We start from the raw sequence: 21,086 nt of genomic DNA on the forward strand, positions 1-21,086 counted from the left end.
TTTTATGACTGTATTTTTATTTTCTTGTTCAATAATATGCCCTAATGGTGAAAAAAGGTCGGGTTACCTCCACTTGAATCCCATGGGAGCTTGAACCCCTCCCAAAATGGAGGGGGTAACATAACCTTTTTTCTTTAGAATCATGTGGACTAGCGCATAAATTGTTTATTAACAAAATATTATTTTTTTATTACTGTACTTTTATTTTATTTATTATTATTACTACTGTACTTTTATTTTATTTATTATTATTATTACTGTACTTTTATTTTTAAAGAAACTCATGCGGATACACACATATCATAACATCAATCAACACCCCAACAGCTATTCACTATATATATATATATATAGAATCTTTCTTTCTTTTCTTATATTATCTCCTAACCTAATGTTTAAGGTTAGGTCACTAAATATAAGGAAACCGTTTCTATTATTTCCTAACCTATGATTTAAGGTCAGGTTACGAAATATAACGAAAAATAAAGAAACCTTTTCCTTTTTTTGTAACCAAACCTAAATCAACAGTATAGTAAAAACACTCATGAACTCCAAAAATCTGCTTTTAATAATGAGAAAAAAACATAATGAAGAACATAAAAATGAACAGAACGAAATTTTTATTAATTTAGTTTTCATCAAAAAATCAACCAACGTTTTATTTTCCTTACAAATTTCTTCCATCTTTAAAAGATTCATCGCTACTATTATCTGTTTAACGTTCATTACAAAACTATTATGCACCGTTCTTTACTAATAAATACATTATAATGCCAACCAATGACTACACAGTAGCTTGTCCTCTGTCACGCCCACCACCAATCATCGCATCGGTTGCCACGCCTACCTGTCAATCAATATATCCTTCTCGATTTCGGCTCCAGACTGATAACACCTACCATCTGTTTACCGAGCGAGCAGCACTAGAGTCCGGTGTTGGGAAACTAATTTTCCGTTTAAGTTATCCGATGTTTCTCATTGTTCTCGTGTTGGCTTTCTTTACCTTAGCCTTTACTTGTTTCTCCATTAACTCATGGAGTTCCTCATTTGTTAGTGTCTCACCATGGCTACTTAATAAATCTCGAATGTCAGCTACGTTGACTTGTGCAAAGCCTATTGCATGTGCCATTTGAATAGCTTCTGTGCTAATTGTAGGAATTTCACATTCTACTCTGTCACGTTCTGTAACAGTATTGGGCCATATTTGTCGCCAAACACCATTAAGACACTGATCTGTCACTTCATCCCAGGCTTCTTTGATATTCCTGATTGCTTTCATAATGTTGTAATTGTTGTGTTTCATCATTAGCCTCAATCAGTTGACTAAAAGTGTGTCTCAGATAGTAGGCTTTAAAGGCTGCTATAATGTCCTGATCCATTGGTTGTAGCAGCGAAATTGTGTTTGGCGGGTGAAACAGCACTTCAGCAGGAATGCACGTTTGAAGTGAGCCAAGATTTGAAGGATGTCCTGGTGCATTGTCCAGTAGCAAAAGTGCCTTGGGTTTGAAATTATTTCATTCAAAATAATGTTGGACAGCAGGACAAAAATAGTTGACAAACCAATCAGTAAACAAGTACATTGTCACATTGTCACCCAGGCCTTTCTATTCAATTTCCATATTACTGGAAAATTAGGTTTGGAGAATCCTTTCATAATTCAAGGTGTTTTGGAATGGTAAACAAGCATTGGTTTTAGCTTCATATCCCTAAATCCATTTGTACCCAACAAAAGTGTTAATTGTTCCTTGGCTGCTTTAAACCCAGAAGCTCTTTTCTCATCTCGGGAGATGAAAGTTTTGGAATGCAAGTGTTTCCAGAATTGCCCACTTTTATCCACATTGATACCAAATTCTGTGGGTATTTTCATTGTTTTACTATGGCTTGCAGTTGTGCAGGAAATTCTGCTACTGCTACCTGGATGTTGGCACTTGCAGCCCCACCTGTCAGTTTAACACTATGAATTCTTGCAAATTTTTTTTTTCTCTAACCAACCATGGGAAGCCACAAAAGTCTTGGTGGTTTCCTCAGCTTCCTGGGCCTTTAAATGGTTAAATAAGTTTAACGCTTTGTGTTGAATTATTGCCTGGGTGACTGCCATATGACACTGTGTCATATCATCTACCTAAATACTTAACATTTTTTCCATGTTTTCTATAATGCTACTACGTTGTGTATGTTAATTTGGACACGGTAATGTCACTACAATTTAGCACAGACTGCTTAACTTTATCAGCTTGATTTAAAATTGTTTTTAAAGTTGATTGTGCTAACCCCAATGATTGCGCTACATGGCATTTCTTTTCGCCAGCTTCTACCCTCCTTATAATCTGCATTTTGGCTTCTAAAGATATTGTTTTACACTTTCGTGACATACTGGGAAATTATTATTTAATTACGTATTTAATAAAATATATTAAAGCAACTACTGTAGGTACGCATGTTATCAATGACAATTAACCACTGCTCCATATATCATGAAGTGAGTTCTAGGTACGTCAAAAATCCCTACTATAAACTTTTGCATGTGCTATAGGGCATTTTTTGTCAACTTCATTATAAAGTAGTTTCGTTACCAGAGGATTCGTTAACTGAGGTATTACTGTAATTGGCTTCAAGTTTACGGAGATGCAAAATGTGTAACTAATATTGTGGTCAAACATATATTCAAGATTTGTTTTGGTAATGTATAATAGATCATCATTTGATATTGCCATGTTGATTTTTCTTTGTTTAGATGTAAAATGACATTCTGTGTTTGTTTTTAGGGAATTTCTCAAGCTGTTGATTACTCAAGTAATAGTGTGTCAAAAAATGTTACAACTCAAATAGAATGATATAATTGAATATTTTTTAGGCATTATATTTATTTAATAATTCAGAGCCACATTTACCAACACACTAAAATATTATTGTAATTGAAGAATAAATTAAAATGGTAAAGTATATCATTTATAATATTTTCTGGTTTGCTCTTTATTGTTCAATGGCAATTCAAAATAAAACACTGAGCACTTTTACCTTCCCAAAATTTTAGGATTGGTGGAAAGTTGAAGTAAATGATCGTCAGGGCTTTGTGCCAGCACCATATGTGAAGAAAATAGAAGCTGGATTGTCTTCTAGTCAGCAGAACCTCTCAGATACGAACAATATATCTGCACGTCAATCCCAGATCGAGAGCCAGTATGAGAACTTACTTGCTTTAGGTCAGGAGCGCTGTAAAAAGCTTGAGGATTCATGTAGAGGGAATCAACTAGCCAGAGAAGCTGCTGATTTGGCTCAGTGGATCAAAGACAGAGTATATCCATTTTATTTTTACCATACACAGTAGAGCATCAATAATGCAAACTAATTGAGACTAGGGGTGGTTTGAACTTCCGATTTGTTCGGATTTTCAAACTTATCAAAAAGTTCTGGAGGCTAAAATAAAGGTTTAGTAAGTTTAGAAATAAAAACACTAAGTTGTACTTATGTATTTTTATTCATAGGTAAAAAAGCAAATGGAACTTTCAGCCACAATAACACATATGTGTAGGCCTTTAATGAAAATGATTACTTATTTTTTGCTGCACCATTTTGAAACTTTGTTTCTTTGTTGCCAGATGTCTCACTCTTTTCAGCAAGATTAGTTGAGTTAGACAATATTCAGCTTGTTGCTCGTGCCTAGCCCTCATGAGTAGCACAGTTTGTAGAATCACCATCCTCCCTACCCCAGATTTAAAATACCTTAGTTCGAGTCCCCTCAATGATGGGAGGAATTTTTATGGGCCTTTTTCACAATATGGCTGAATTAGTCAGTCTCAGGTGAGAGTAGCATCGTTTTTCTCCCTGAAACTCAGATTTTTTTGTCCAGAAAACAGAAAATCGACCTCAGAATACACGCAATACACAGACGTTATACACGGAACAATATGGCCTCAGTTGTTGATGCTCCCAGAACCCAACAAACAGCATCTTCGAGGGATGGGTCATTAGCTGTTCTCATAGTTTTTCTTTTTTTTTTTTTTTCACCATAATCTGAATCAAGTTTCAATGCAAACTTTAAAATTTTTTCCTTGTTATTTTTGATTTCTGTTATAGTTGACTTTCCCACCTCACAAAATCTTGCTAACGAAGATCTGCTTTCTCCCTTTGAAAGTCTGTTTAAAATCTCAATCTTCGATTTCTTCTTCTTCTTGGATTTATCTGTTGTATCAATCATTATCCTTGACCTTACTTTTTTTTTAAATTTAATTTTGTTCCTCTACTCTTTTCTATCCTCTCAGTCTCCATCTTCGATTTAATTGTTAAAAATTTCCACTTCCTTTTAAAAGAAGAAGACCATAACTTCAGTACGGTAATATAAAACTCTGTAAATGTTCAAAATCTTTTCATTTCTATATCTAAACTTTGTAAACATTTTACTCTGTATCTCACTTGCACGTATTGTGTTAGTTGCAATTTCTGCTTGCCTTGTTCTTTGTTATTGATTGACGCTTATCTTTTTTTTTACTGTTTTAGATTTTACAACCCAAAAAAAAAAAAAAAAAGAGAGTCAATGAACAGAAATATCAGATTACAAAGTGTTATGTTTAGTTAGTACTGTACGTAAGTGTAAATATATTTTTATTTTGCTAACCTGTAGATAATATTCTTCTGATTTTCACATATCATTTAATTTTGTTAATTGGTAAGGTAAAATAAAAGTATAAATTTGTGCTTTGTATCTTCATTTTTATAGCCTGTGGATAATATACCTCCAATCTTCACTTATTACAATTGCCGTTTAATAGAATCAAAATTCAATTTGCAAACATGATCACAATAACCAGCAATAACTACAATTATTTTATGGCACTAGCATAAAAAAATAATAATAATAAATGCTGGCTCGTTCGGATTACTGACGTCTTGAATTATTGACATTCGGATTTTTGATGCTCTACTGTATTTCGATTTTTATTTATAAAATTTTTTATATCAGTTATAAAATGTTTCTAAAAATGCTTTAGTTGTTTTCCCCCCCTCATTATTATTTCCTTTAGGAACAATTACCACATATTCATGATGTTGGTGAGGACTTGGAACAAGTTGAAGTACTACAAAAGAAATTTGATGATTTCATGTCAGACTTGAGAGCTAATGAAGTACGCTTGGCAGAAATGAATGAAATTGCAACACAGTTAATGAATTTAGGTCATGCTGAAGCTGCTATTAAGATTCAGACACAAATTGAGGTGAGTTTATTTATTTGTGGACTGTGTATTAAATAACTATTTATGTTTGAACAAGCATCTTGTAACACCACTGCTATAATATTTGCAGGCTGGTCTGTAAACCCATGGTAAATGCTTCTATTTCAACGTCTTTTTCAGTGTGTGTGTGTTGAAGCTTTATCTTTGTGATTGCAGGAAAAAAAATATTTTTTTTTCAATGTGTGTTACTCTGAAAAAGGATACAAACAGTATATAAGTAAACAATATATTTATTATCTGAGTTAAAACGAGTGTGTTAGAAATGTAAACTAAACAACAAGTCATAACTACATGTCCAATAATCAGACTTAAGTCTCAAGGCTAAAAATCTCTTTAACTTCATGGGCTAACCAGATATTAGCTTCAGGAGATTCAAAATTACTCTTTAAAAGGCAAAGATGACAAATAATAAATTCATGTTCTGTGGCAAGGTAGATAATCATACTGATTTATATATAAGAAATATATGCAGTATTCCTTGTCATTTTACTAGAATTCCCCTCCAAGAATTAAACAGAATAGTAGTAGTAGTAGTAATGGCAAATGATGCAAGAATGCAAGCTTATATAGCATCAGCCAAAAAAAAAAAAAAAAAACCCAGTTCACCCATCCACACCCTTTATGAATTGGGGATACATTCACACATCTCCAGTCCATAAGAACCTCCCCTGAATCCAAGGATGCTCCCATAGTTATGGCTAAGGGTTTGTTTACCTCCTTTGCTGCCTCCCTTAGCATCTATCACCTGGATAGATATTATCCATCTCAGGTGTCTTTTTTATGTCTATCTTAGACTTCTGACATCCCCTTCCCTAAAGAATTCCTCATGTGTGAATGTAGATGCAAAATACCTATTCAGTTTGTCTGCAACCTGAGCAGGGTCACCAACAGTTAATCCATAGACATCATGTGGCCCAATATGATTCTGCCCCTTCCTTCTACTGTTAATATAAACATAGACGTCTTTGCTGTTTTTCTTTGCATTGTTTGCCAGAGATGCCTCATAATCTTCCTTAGCTTGCCTAATCCTCTTTGCAACTTGATTACAGAGTAATTTATATCTACCATAGGCTTCTATATCACTTGATAATTTATATGCATCTCGTGCATTTTTCTTCTTTGCCACAAGTCTTATCAATTCATTTGACATACATTTAGGTCTAAGCCTTGAACAGTATTTTTTCATTGGTATGAAAAGCCTAGTAGCTTCTTTGATTATGTCCCTGAATACTTCCCATTTAGAATTTTCTGTTGGTAACATCATCAGTTGGTCTGCTGCACACAATTTAAAAACTGTCTGAGACCACTGTAGTCACCCTTAGGAAAGCAAAAGACATGTGTTTTGAGGATAATCTAGTTATATCATTATTCTTCAATTTGTATTTTATGAGAAAAAAATTTTATAAAATAAATATCTATTTGTGGCTTTTTCATCCATTTCTAAAGGTTTGTGGGGAGGGTAGGCAACAGTTAACAATAACTGTTATTTTCCTTAGCTTATACACAATGCATTTACTGTCAGCTTCTTAGCTTATTTGTACATAATGAGTGCACCTTCTTTGCTATAACATTAGACGTTTGTAATAGTGGTATGTTACTTGATTATTTAAAGATGAACTGCACAAGGTATAATTATATATAGTTTAAATTTATGGGTAAACTATGGTGTATCTATACTGATATTATATAGTTAGTTACTTGATTATGCACATCATGTTGCATTGTACACCTGTTGATTTCGTGGCTCTTGTAATTTAAAATTGAGTTTAGCAGGTTAATATAAATCTGCAGAAAAATCCTAGTAAAAAAACTTCATAAAAACACATAATTAATTAATATAATTGTGTATGTATGTGTGTGCATGCACGTGCATGTATGTTGTATGAAACATGCTGCCAAGATATCAGGAATAAAAAAAAAGAAAAGAACCTTTTCAATTTCTAGTGTCTGTTTATTAAAAACTAAATTGTCACATGCAATAATTTTATGCTTTCATAATGTGAAAAGTATGAATGCCTGGAAGGTGATTACTTAATTTTTATGAGGAAAATTGTGCATTTTGTGATCACTTACAATGAAAGACATTTCTTCCCAGTTATTAGAAATAAATACATGGAACCTCATCCAATATTTCCAAATTTTTGTCACAAAATGATACAGGCTATTTAAGCTGTTTGTGCTGAGTTGGTTAGTAGAGTTGGACAACAGAGTGAGAGATTCCATTACACAGATAAAATAACTATTTTAATTAGAGACTATTATTTGTAATTATTGTATATGATGCTAATAATTAAGTGATTGTAATTATTTTAAAGGATGTAAATGATCAGTGGCAGCATCTACAACAAGTGACAGCAAAAAGGGCTGAACAATTGGGATCTGCACATGAAGTACAGAGATTTCAGAGAGATATTGAAGAGACAAAAGAATGGATTAAAGAAAAAGATGACACTGTTAATATTGAAGATTGTGGTCATGATCTACGGAGCGTACAGGCTCTACAGAGGAAGCATGATGGCCTTGAAAGAGATTTAGCTGCCCTTGCAGATAGGGTATGTTGTGCTTTATCTTAAATGGGTTTTGTATTTCTTCAACCATATATGTCTTTTTTAATCTAAATATTAATATTATGAAGTTATCAATGCTGTTATAACTTTGGTTTGGATACCAATGAAAAATATCTATCTAAGTGACAGAACACATCTCAGACATACGGAACACATTAATACTGAATTATGTAAGGAGCTGCTTCTGCTTAGTGTTTTGCTATTCTGAGAATAGATTACCAATATCAAATTTATCATTTATCAAATAATTTATCAAATTTATCAAATATATCAAATTTAAAAACAAAATTTTAAACATAATTTTAAAACAGAAGAGAATCTTTCTTGAGAACTAAATCAATTTTTATGAAGAAGAGAACATTGGTACAAATGATGTAGTAGTAGTAGTGGCATGTGATGTAAGAAAGCAAGTGTATGAGCTTATGCAGCATCAGCCAAAAAAAAAAAATCACACTATTCCCTCCAACTGCCTGTCCAATTCCTCCTTAAATTTATTCAACCTATCAACTTCCACAAAGACAGATGGAAGTTTCTTCCAGCAATTAACCACCCGTTGGCTAAAGGCAAATTTCCACACATCTATTCTACATCTGTCCTTTCTTAATTTGAATTTATGTCCCCTTAGGTTGGTAATCTGAACAAGTGGAAGGATCCCATCAGATCAGTGTGCTCAACCCATTCAAGGCCTTATATACCTCAGTCAGATCACCGCGCAGGTGCCTAGTCTCCAGCCACTGCAATTTGCAGAACTTACCCTCTCTTGGTAAGAGGATCCCATCATTCCCCTCACCAATCTTGTTGCCCTTCTCTGTACACACTCAAGTAAATCTACATCCTTCCTAAAATGAGGCCTCCAGACCTGTACGCAGTACTCAAGGCATGGCCTGACCATTGCCTTATACAGAGGGACAATCACCTCCTTTTCCCTGCTAGCAAAATTCCTATATATTATTGACAAAACCCCATGACCTGCCCTGGCAGCCTGTCTGCATTGCTCAGAAAACTTCATATCACTGTGCTGCTGCAACAGGATCTGGAAAGGTTGAGCAGATGGGCTGAGAGGTGGCAAATGAAGTTTAACATTGACAAATGTAAAGTACTACACATGGGAAACAGCAACCTCAGAGCAACGTATCAACTCTGTGGTACTACACTGACAGTGGTAGAGAATGAAAGGGACTTGGGGGTGGTTGTGCAGGCAGATATGAAGTTCTCTGAACAGTGCAGACGGGCTGCAAGAGTAGCTCATGGAGTATTGTCAATGATATACAGGAATTTTTCCAGCAGGGATAAGGAGGTGATTATTCCATTGTATAAGGCAATGGTCAGGCCACACCTAGAGTACTGTATACAGGTCTGGAGGCCTCATTTCAAGAAGGATGTAGAGCTGCTGGAACGAGTACAGAGAAGGGCAACAAGATTAGTGAATGGAACAAAGGGGTGCTCTTACGAAGAAAGGCTTAAGTTTTGCAAATTACAGTGTCTGGAGACTAGGCACCAGCGAGGTGATCTGATAGAGGTGTATAAAGCCTTGAATGGTTTAAGCATGCTCAATGCTGATGGGATTCTTCCTCTAGCTCAGAAAAATCACCTGAGAGGGCATAAATTCAAATTGAGGAAAGACAGATGTAGGATAGACGTGCGGAAATTTGCCTTTAGCCAGCGGGTGGTTGGTTGGTGGAACAGACTTCCATCCCTTGTGGTGGAGGTCGATAGCCTAAATAAGTTTAAGGCTCAGCTGGACAGGTATTTTGAACGAACAGAGGGGTGAAGTGGAAGTGGGTTTTTTTTTTTTTTTTTGGCTGATGCTGCATAAGCTTGCTTTCTTGCATCAAATGCCTCTACTAATGCTAATGCTAATGCTATCTGACTGCACAGTTACTCCCAGGTCTTTTTCATTTTCTACCACCTTAAGTGTAGCACCACACAGTTGGTACGTTTCTCTGGGGTTACTTCTTCCCATATGCAGTACTTGCATCTGTCAAGGTTAAACTTCAGTTGCCACTTCTTAGCCCATCTGCCCAAATTATCTAGATCCTGTTGCAGTAGCACACTGCCATTACTGTCATTAACAACCCTGCCAACCTTTGTATCATCTGCAAACTTCGACATTAAGCCTGATATACCTTCATCAATATCATTGATAAATATACAAAACAGCAGTGGACCCAACACCAAACCCTATGGGACTCCACTAATAACATTAGTCCACGAAGAGCAGCACCCATTGATTACCACCCTCTGTCTTCTCCCACTTAACCATCTTTTTATCCATTGTAGCAACTTACCCTTAATACCATTCTGCTCCAATTTGTACAGTAGTCTTCCCTGTGCAAAAGTGTCAAAAGCTTTCCTGAAATCCAAATATACGATATCAAAATTATTTTGATATCATATATGTAACAACGATGAAATGAAATCATGAACACAAAGTTTTGTGATCCCAAATGAATACAACTTTGGTCATTTGTGTTATTTCTTTGTTGTTAATTTTCTTTTGATATAATATTATATTAGTTTTCCCACTCAGTTGATATGATATGCTGAGTTGGAAAACCTAAAATAAAACAAAAATAAAGTAAAAAATAAGTTCACAAGCATTATTGAAGATTGATTTATTTTTGTAAGCATTGTTTTCTTCAAACAGTTTTCAATAAATCAGAGACATACAGAAATAGTACATAGTTTATTAGTTAATTTGTAAATGAGAAAGCATTTACATTTGTTAGTTAAAATATAAATTAGAAATGAGAACAGATAAACACTAAAAGATATTATCCATGGGAGAACTAGTAAATTATAAAATGGTACAACACACATGGTAAAATGACTACAAATTTAATTTTAAAAACATTAAGATCCTTGCCAGAGAAAATAACAAATGAATTAGATAATTAAAAGGATATCACATATATATTGCATATATTCTTATATCACATATATTCATATATTGCCAAAAATTAGATACATCTGGTTTTCTTATTATTTTATCAGGGAATTTAATTAGTGCAATGAAAGGGTCATGTCATAAGTATAAAGAAAATCCTCAGAACATATTAATTTGAGCACATGCTTGTGTTGAAGATGCCAAGTGTTATCATTTCCATAATTGGTCCTTAGAAGGACTTAGATTATGTGGACTTAATACTTCTTGATTAATCAATGAGTATTGATAGTTCTAAATTGTATCTTTTGATCTAAGCAAAATTACATGAATTTACAGAAACAGTTAGTTTATGGAAATATCAACAGCTTAAAATAATATAAATTTTTATTTGGGGACTCATATTCATGTAATTTTAAATAATATGAAGACTATGTTTTGTTGGGATAGTTTAATTTTTGAGTTTATTGATAATTTTAAAAAATTTAACAAAAGTGTTGCCACAATTTTCATACCTTCCAAGTTTTCCAAAATCCATGTTTTTGGAAAACTACGCATATGCATTATGTATATAAAATACTGACCTACAATGTATTGATATGGACTTCAAAGCTGCCATTGGATTTCTGTCTTTGTCTTTAGCATAAATTACAGTTTATTGGACTATATAAACCCCGGGGGCTCACAGCTGGTGAGTATGGGCTTGGCACACCCAGGGTCCTGAGCTGGATATCACCATTCTTCTCTTTCTTGGTGATTCCCTTCTACTTTTGACTCTCTCTCTCTCTCTCTTAGCTCTGGAGACTAAACATGGGTTCCACCACTTCAAGCCTCCAATAAGAAAAGTGGTGGTATTTCACCAGTTGATGAGAGTCATCTACCACCTAGTGTTGCCTGGTAATACAGAGGGGTGGCATTCCTCTATGTGGTGTGGGCACCACACCTCGACCCCTGCTTACGTTGGTTCACACCTGGGTGGTCGCCCACAGTGTGCATGTGTATGGAGGTTATACCCAGGGTTACTAACAGTCCAACCACCATGAAGGGGCAATCAGAGGATTTGGCTGTCACAGACCGTCCGGACTTTGCTGAAATTGGGTCCACTTGAATGTCACCCAAATATCAGTTCAGTCAGCGTTTTAAACTCCCAAATAGCAAGTACAGTTTGTCTGGCATATCTGAGAGAATGTCTGTGACAACCTCAAGGACCGATTGTTGCGTTGGTAATGCACTGCCTCGAATGAGTGATGCTTCACTGGTGGAGAGGACTGTTGTTGCTTGTTCTCGGAGAGTACCACCACCCAGACCATTTCAAAGCTATTGGCCTACCATCGGTGGGTGGGCAGGTACCCTGTTATTGCAGGCATGACAACCCAGTTATGAAGATAATCACACAATATGAGAGATGCCAAAAGGTTTATATGATAACATTTAAAAATAACTAAATACACAAACACCCACCGATAATAGGCCAATAGTTTTGAAACGGTGCCGTCTGGGTGGTGGTGCTCACTGAGAATGAGTAGCAGTGGTCTTCTCTGTTAGTGAAGCGTTGCTTATTCGAGGTGGTGCAATATCATGGCAACTTTGTGAAGGAAGAGCACAATATGAGAAACAGAGGAAATGATGCATCCCACACTACCATCGTAGTTTCTTAAGAGTTATCTATGGTGTATTTACACTGATATTATATAGATATTAAACTCTTAACTCTTAATTTATTATGCCTTGTGCATTTAGTTATTTTTAAATCTTTTTTATGTGTAAAATAATAATGCCATTCAGGTTTAGTTTGCTGGTTCTGTTAGATCATCCCTGACTTAATTGTAGATAATTAAGTCTTGCATTCATTGTTATACCCTCATTTGACCTAACTGTTCTGTAGTGGGATTAGTTTTATGTTTCTTGGACAAAAGCATTTTCTAGTTGATAATGATTTTAGTGGCACTGTTCCTATCACCATCCTTCTTGCGATTAATCACTTAATAGTGGTACAAGGTGAGATCAAAAAGTTTGAGAACTCAATATTTGGGAAATGATGAAATTTACTAGCTATTTCGACGGAACTTCTTTGAAATGGTCTGATGATGTATACACTGATTCCAAAGCTTCTGCAACTTCTGTAAATATTCCTGATAGGCAATTCCTTTGAAATTGCTGATAGTTCCTGTGTTACATTCTGAATAATTTCCCAAGTCATTTTAAATTTGTGACCTTTCAGTGGGAGTTTTTAAGCTTGCAAAACAAAAAAAAAAAAAAAAAAACCCACAGGGAACTAAATCTGGTAAGTTGCAGATGGGGAACCAGAGTAATGGAGTACTTTGAAAGAAATTCTTGAGTGTAAAGTGGCAAACTTTCAGATTTGCCACTTTACATCAAGAATTTTTAGCATTGTCATGATGCAACACCAATTCCCCAAAGTTCACTATTCTGTCTGTTTTCTCTAGACAGTATTGTGCAATCACCATAGAAGTGTTTTATAGTATTCGTGGTTCACCATTTGATCTTGTGGGACAAATTCATAAGGAACAGTGCCTTGCGAGTCAAAAAATATGATAAGATACAATCTTCACATTTGATGGAGATTATCTTGCTTTTTCATACTTGGAGTAAATAGCCTTTCATCAAAAGGATTGGGCCTTCATTTCCAGGTCAAAGCCATGCACCCATGATTTGTCATTAGTGATGATGGAAAAAACAGTCAGTCAGTGATTAGCATGATGACAAAGATCCTGACATGTGAGCATTCTCTGTAACCATCAGTGAGTATTTGAGGCAGCTGAAACATGTTGCTTCCCCAGATCTTGTGTTAATATTGACATGTTCCATAAGAAATAACAGTTTTGCTAACAGCTTTCTGGATAGTTAGACATTAATCTCTCCTGATCAGATCATGAACATGAACAATTGAATCATTGGTTTTTGAAGTTGAAGGGCAGCAGAGCAAGGATCATCTTCAGCAGATAAGTGGCTCACTTTAAACTTTGTGAACCACTGAACAGTTTTCAAACAACATAGTGGCATCTTCTCTAAATGCTGTTTTTATCATTTTGTGAGTTTCTGTCAATTTTTTTCCTAATTTGACAAAAAAATTGATTCAGATTTGCTGATCAGTAAAATCACTTGTTTTAAAATACAACAAAACACAAAACCCCTTTTATTCAACACATGCTAAATTAGATTGGCTGCAGATAAACAGGTGATTTGTATGTTACTCTAAATAATTTCTTTAAATTTGTGAAAGAAAAGAAAGTCACATGGAATTAAATCTGGAGAGCATGGCTGATGGCACACAATGGCCATAGTTGCCGATGCACCTAATAAATCCCCAAACAAACAAACAAACAAACAACCATGACTGATGTAAAGCAATGAGCATTCAGGGGCATTGTCCTTGTTCATGAGTCACCGAACATTTTTGTTACAAGTCACAGCTTGCTGTGAGCAGCAATTTCAGGATGCAATATTTGACTTCATATTTCAGTGTCCAGATTGATTCAGTTGGATATAGAATTATGAGATCTCCTGTCTTGAGAATTGTTATCTTTGACTATACTTCAGCAGTTATTAATAGTGATTACACTGATTAGAAAAAAAAAATTTTTTTTCATTCCCTGTTAAAATTCAGGGTGCTTCTTGTAGATTGGACATTGCTGAATTCAAAAAAGACAACCATATTGCTGTAACACCCACCAATTTTAAGGAGACGGGATTAAAATCAAAAGGTTTCTAGTAAAAAAGATTTCATATATTTTAAGAAAATGTTACATACAGTACTAAATATTGAATAATGGGTCCAATAACCCTATTCTATTTACAAAATTTATCTGATAACAAAACACTTATTTTGTTGTGTTTTGCCTTTTATAATGGTCCATTGGTGTTTCCCGTGGTATTATGAAATTCCAACAGTTTGCCAACATATTTGGACTCCATTTTCCCTGATATCTTTTTTGCATTTGAGAAATATCTTGGTGAAAGGTAATTCTGCTTCTTTATCGTGAAGAACATTATGTATGCAAGAGTGTGTCATTTACAAATAAAACTTCAGTTTATTCTTGTTTTGTACTTTTGTCATTTTCCATAATTTAACTATGTAATGGTATTATGATGTTATGATAAAGTTACTGAAATTTGCAAAATGAAAAGGCTGCAACTGAGAAATTCAAGCAGAACAAAGTAGTGAAAGTGCAGGACAACTGCAGATGACTGTTGTGCAAAACATTATGCTCACGTATGTTACTTTAGGAATAAAAATTTTATTATTCTTCTTATTTTGTGTACCAGTTACACTCTTAACATATTGCTTAGAAGTAAAAATTGTTTTTCACCTTCATAATATTCTGTATGATTTCTCTGGTTGATATTAAATTATTTTAGGGAGTTTCACAGAAGAAGCTGTGAAGTTTGCTGAGATAATGCTGTTAAAAATCACAGTGACAGCTAAAATATGTATAAATATGCTAAAGTATGCATAAATTATTAGCATAATTTATTAGTATAATTTATGCATACAGATAGCTAAAATACTGATGTCATGATTACTTAACACTAATGAGAAGTAAAAAGAGAAACATCATATAGCTGGATTCTCAGCTAACTGACCAATTGTGCTAATTTCACAGGAAAGTTTTCCGCATTATTGAAAAGGTTATTTAGTTGCCTCTTGCCATGATCCCTTGTTCCAAGAAATAGTTTTGCTTCTGCCACTCTGTATCAAGCTGCACTGTTTAAACAGTTGTTAAAGTATTGGATCCTTAAGATGAAACTTTCAGTCATGTACAGTCTGTTTCCAAAATTGTCTGATGCAAAAAGTGAAAGGTGCCATATCTATTGGTCAATTTAAACAAATGTTGGCTTTCAAGAACTGGGAGACAAAATGACTGATGCTGAGCAAAATGCCTGGCAGTCATTTAACATTGTAGTGAATGGCTTTCTTGGTGACTGAGTGAAAATTACAAAGAACTAATGACAAGTTGATTGAAAATTATGGAAAATGGAATACAGAATGTCAATTAAGCTCCATTACTTGCACTCTCACCTGGATTTTTTAAAGCTAAATCTGTGTGATATCAGTGAAAAACATGGGGAGAGATTTCACCTGGACATACAGTTAATGGAGAATAGATACCAAGTCAGGTGGGATGAAGCTGTGATGGGCAATTTGGTTCTTGGTTCAAGGTGATTACACTGACCACAAAAGACAGATGTTCGAATATACATTTTTAAGGATTTTTTTCTTTTTGATTAACCTGAGGAGGGTTTATACTTTTTAATTTGTGAAAAATCGCAAATTAATCTTTACCTGCAGCAAAGATTGATACTTTATTCTGTACAAAAGTTAATTTTGTTAATAAATCAGGTCTAGTATTATTGCATATTTACTTTTCTTTCATTTCTGGGCAAACTATTGATGCTGTGAACAAAATAATGGTCATATTCTTAATTAACATACCCAAATTCATAAACACTATGAAATGGAAATAGAATCTTTCTAAAAATTTGTTACCTAGTTGTATCATTATTAGATTTTTAAATGCTGTTTCTCCTTTGCAATTGATTTTTCTTATGTTATGGACTTTATTTTTTAAAAAGTCCACTGTTGTTGTTAGGAAATATTAACAAAACCTCACAAGCAGTCCTGGCATTGCAGACAAGCTGCCAGGACAGCTCATTGGATTTTGCTACCGATATACAGGAATTTTGACAGCAGGGATAACGAGGTGATTATCCAATTGTATAAGGAAATGGTTAGGCCATGTTGAGTGCTGTGTACATGTATGGAAGCCTCATTTGATGTGAATCTGTTGTACGAGTGCAGAGAAGAGCAACAAGATTATTGAGGAGGAGTGCTTTTCCACGAAGGCTTTAGTTTTTAAAATTGAAGCATCTGGAAATTATGACCTGCAAGGAGATTTAAGGTGTTTTAAAGCTTTGAATGAAGTAAGCCCAATGTCAATGGAATCCTTCCTCTTGCTCAAACTACATGCACGATGGAGCATATGTTGAAATTCAGTATCGAAATATGTTGAAATTCAGAAATATGGTTGTAGGCTAGATATGCAGAAGTTTGCCTTCAACCAGTGGTTAGTTGATTGAAGTATTGCTCAAAACATCAAAGGCAGATATTGTTGGGATATCAGAGACATGGTGTCACACAGATATAAGGGATGCAGAACTGCAATTTGGGGAGTACAACGTTTACAGAAAGGATAGACAGGACAGGAGGGGAGGAGGGGTTATGCTATTAGTTAAGAAACACATAAAAACCAAGGAAGTGAAGCCAGTCGACATCGCTGGACAGTGCAGTGTTGAGTCAGTTTGGTGTGACATAAGCATTGGGAGATCAAAATTGAGAGTAGGAGTGTGCTATAGGCCTAATGACTCTGATGAGTATAATAAGGAACTATACAGGGAAATAGAGTGGGCCAGTAAATCAGAGAGTCTTATAATGGGAGATTTTAACTTCCCAGATATTGACTGGAATTTGGGGGCTGGTTACTCACACACTAGCAGGGCTTTTTTGGATTTATTGGATGATTGTTTTCTACATCAGCATGTTCGGGAGGCAACAAGAGGGAGTAATACTCTTGATTTGATTATCAGCAGTGATTCTTCAAGCATTAAGAATCTGCAGATAAATGAACCACTAGGTGGCAGTGATCACAGTGTGCTGAAGTGGGATTTACTCAAAGAGGTAACTACCATCAGGGGTAAAGGGAAGGGTTATTGCTTCCGTAAAGGCGACTACGATGGACTGAGACAGTATTTAAATTCTATACAGTGGGACCAACTGATGATGTTACCAACAGCAAATTCAAAATGGGAAGCATTCAAAGAACTTATCTTGGAAGCTACTAGGCTTTACATACCAACTAAGAAATATTGTTCAAGGTTTAGGCCAAAATGGATGTCAGATGAACTAATGAGGCATATGGCAGAGAAGAAAAATGCATGGGATACTTACAAATTAACACATGACACAGAAGCCTATGATAGATACAAGTTGATATGCAACCAAGTTACAAAGGAGGTTAGGCAGGCGAAGGCAGATTACGAGAAATCTTTGGCAAGGGAAACAAAGAAAAACAGCAAAGAGTTCTTTACTTATGTAAACTCTAGAAGGAAGGGGATGAATCAGATTGGTCCACTTGATATTGATGGGTCAACTGTTGATGATCCTGCTCAGGTAGCTAACAAACTAAATGAATATTTTGCATCGACATTCACACATGAGGAGTTATTCAGCAAGGGGAATGCCAGAGGTGTATTCAACTCTAGCAGTAAGCTACAGAATCTTGAAATAACTGGGAGTAAAGTGGAGGAGAAACTGTTGAAGATAAACACAAGAAAGGCACCCGGGGTGGATGGGATCTATCCAGTTATATTAAAGGAGGCAGCAAAGGAAGTAAGCAAACTCTTAGCCATAATTATGAGAGCTTCCTTGGACTCAGGGGAGGTACCCATAGACTGGAAATGTGCAAATGTGACCCCAATTCACAAAGGAGGATCAAAGGCTGACACAAGTAACTATAGACCTGTGAGCTTAACTTCTGTTCCAGGAAAATTAATGGAGGCACTGGTTAAAGAAGCACTGCAGGATCATTTAGACAAGACTTCAGTTATAGCTCAGACACAGCATGGTTTTGTTAAGGGGAAGTCTTGCCTGACCAACTTGATTGGATACTATGATGCAGTCACAAAAGAACTGGATGCAGGGAATAACTTTGATATTATATACTTGGATCTTAGAAAGGCTTTTGATACTGTTGCACATGGAAGACTGCTACACAAATTGGAGCAGTGTGGCATTGGAGGCAAGTTGCTGCTATGGATAAAGGGGTGGTTGAGGGGGAGAAGACAGAGAGTGGTAATTAATGGACACTGCTCATCGTGGACTAATGTTATTAGTGGAGTCCCTCAGGGCTCAGTGTTGGGTCCATTATTGTTTTCTGTATTTATAAATGATATTGATGATGGTATATCAAGCTTAATGTCCAAGTTTCCAGATGATACAAAGGTTGGCAGGGTTGTCAAGGACACTACTGACACTATGCTGCTGCAACAGGATCTGGAAAGGTTGAGCAGATGGGCTGAGAGGTGGCAAATGAAGTTTAACATTGACAAATGTAAAGTACTACACATGGGAAACAGCAACCCCAGAGCAACGTATCAACTCTGTGGTACTACACTGACAGTGGTAGAGAATGAAAGGGACTTGGGGGTGGTTGTGCAGGCAGATATGAAGTTCTCTGAGCAGTGCAGACGGGCTGCAAGAGTAGCTCATGGAGTATTGTCAATGATATACAGGAATTTTTCCAGCAGGGATAAGGAGGTGATTATTCCATTGTATAAGGCAATGGTCAGGCCACACCTAGAGTACTGTATACAGGTCTGGAGGCCTCATTTCAAGAAGGATGTAGAGCTGCTGGAACGAGTACAGAGAAGGGCAACAAGATTAGTGAATGGAACAAAGGGGTGCTCTTACGAAGAAAGGCTTAAGTTTTGCAAATTACAGTGTCTGGAGACTAGGCACCAGCGAGGTGATCTGATAGAGGTGTATAAAGCCTTGAATGGTTTAAGCATGCTCAATGCTGATGGGATTCTTCCTCTAGCTCAGAAAAATCACCTGAGAGGGCATAAATTCAAATTGAGGAAAGACAGATGTAGGATAGATGTGCGGAAATTTGCCTTTAGCCAGCGGGTGGTTGGTTGGTGGAACAGACTCCCATCCCTTGTGGTGGAGGTTGATAGCCTAAATAAGTTTAAGGCTCAGCTGGACAGGTATTTTGAAAGAACAGAGGGGTGAAGTGGAAGTGGGTTTTTTTTTTTTTTTTTTTTTGGCTGATGCTGCATAAGCTTGCTTTCTTGCATCAAATGCCTCTACTAATGCTAATGCTAATGCTAACTCGGGAACTTTTTTTTTTCCTGGTGCAGCATAAGCCTCAGGCTTCCTTGTACTATATGGATATTAATAATAATAATAATAATAATATACTATTCACTTTTTGTTTCATCACAGTATTGTGCATTTGTGATATAGTCATATTTTCCATGATATTTGTTCTTGTATAATTTTCTAGTTTCACTAAAATGTTTTAGGTTAGTTTTCCTAATTATTTGCCCTTTAAAAAGATATTGAGATTTTGCAACTTACTTGAGGATCGATTATTAAGAGGTCTTACTCAGGCTAGGACTAAAGACCTAACAAGAAATGGGATAGCACGGAGGAAAAATAATGAATGGAAGGCTGATAGTCCATACAAACTGATTTGTACTGTCTTAGTGACCTGTACATGCACTGAGTATACCATATTTGGATGATGAAGATGACAGCATCTTTACAGGTTTTCTTTTTTTAAGTCCTTTTAGGCTATATTAGCATTAGCATTAGCATTAGTAGAGGCATTTGATGCAAGAAAGCAAGCTTATGCAGCATCAGCCAAAAATAAAAAAAAATAATAAAAAAAAAAAAAAAAAAAAAAAAAATAATAAATAAAAAAAAAAAAATAATAAATAAATAAAAAATAACCACTTCCACTTCACCTCTCTGTTCGTTCGAAATACCTGTCCAGCTGAGCCTTAACCTTATTTAGGCTATCAACTTCCACGACAAGGGATGGAAGTCTATTCCAGCAACCAACCACCCGCTGGCTAAAGGTAAATTTCCTCACGTCTATCCTACATCTGTCTTTCCTCAATTTGAATTTATGCCCTCTCAGGTGATTATTCTGAGCAAGAGGAAGAATCCCATCAGCATTGAGCATGCTCAAACCATTGAAGGCTTTATACACCTCTATCAGATCACCTCGCCGGTGCCTAGTTTCCAGACACTGTAATTTGCAAAACTTAAGCCTTTCTTCGTAAGAGCACCCCTTTGTTCCATTCACTAATCTTGTTGCCCTTCTCTGTACTCGTTCCAGCATCTCCACATCCTTCTTCAAATGAGGCCTCCAGACCTGTATACAGTACTCTAGGTGCGGTCTGACCATTGCCTTATACAAGGGAATAATCACCTCCTTATCCCTGCTAGAAAAATTCCTATATATCATCGACAATACACCATGAGCTACTCTTGCAGCCCATCTGCACTGCTCAGAAAACTTCATATCTGCCTGCACAACCACCCCCAGGTCCCTTTCATTCTCTACCACTGTCAGTGTAGTACCACAGAGTTGATACGTTGCTCTGGGGTTGCTGTTTCCCATATGTAGTACTTTACATTTGTCAATGTTAAACTTCATTTGCCACCTCTCAGCCCATCTGCTCAACCTTTCCAGATCCTGTTGCAGTAGCATAGTGTCAGTGTCCTTGACAACCCTGCCAACCTTCGTATCGTCTGCAAACTTGGATATTAAGCTTGATATACCATCATCAATATCATTTATAAATACAGAAAACAAT

General features: G+C 35.8%; 1 protein-coding gene across 2 annotated transcripts in view; it reads left to right on the plus strand.

The window, feature by feature from the left end:
• LOC150087841 (spectrin alpha chain-like) overlaps positions 1-21,086 on the plus strand; it is a 455,664-nt gene that overhangs the window by 234,356 nt on the left and 200,222 nt on the right. For both annotated transcript variants that reach the window (XM_090369231.1, XM_090369232.1), the window contains exons 25-27: positions 3,035-3,295; positions 5,022-5,213; positions 7,547-7,783. In XM_090369231.1, the coding sequence (XP_090225357.1) occupies positions 3,035-3,295; positions 5,022-5,213; positions 7,547-7,783 (690 nt within the window). The remainder of the gene's footprint in view (positions 1-3,034; positions 3,296-5,021; positions 5,214-7,546; positions 7,784-21,086) is intronic.

The sequence above is a fragment of the Mastigoproctus giganteus genome, chromosome 3, assembly GCF_048544385.1.
Source record: "Mastigoproctus giganteus isolate SK-2022 chromosome 3, ASM4854438v1, whole genome shotgun sequence".
Taxonomy (NCBI): domain Eukaryota; kingdom Metazoa; phylum Arthropoda; class Arachnida; order Uropygi; family Thelyphonidae; genus Mastigoproctus; species Mastigoproctus giganteus.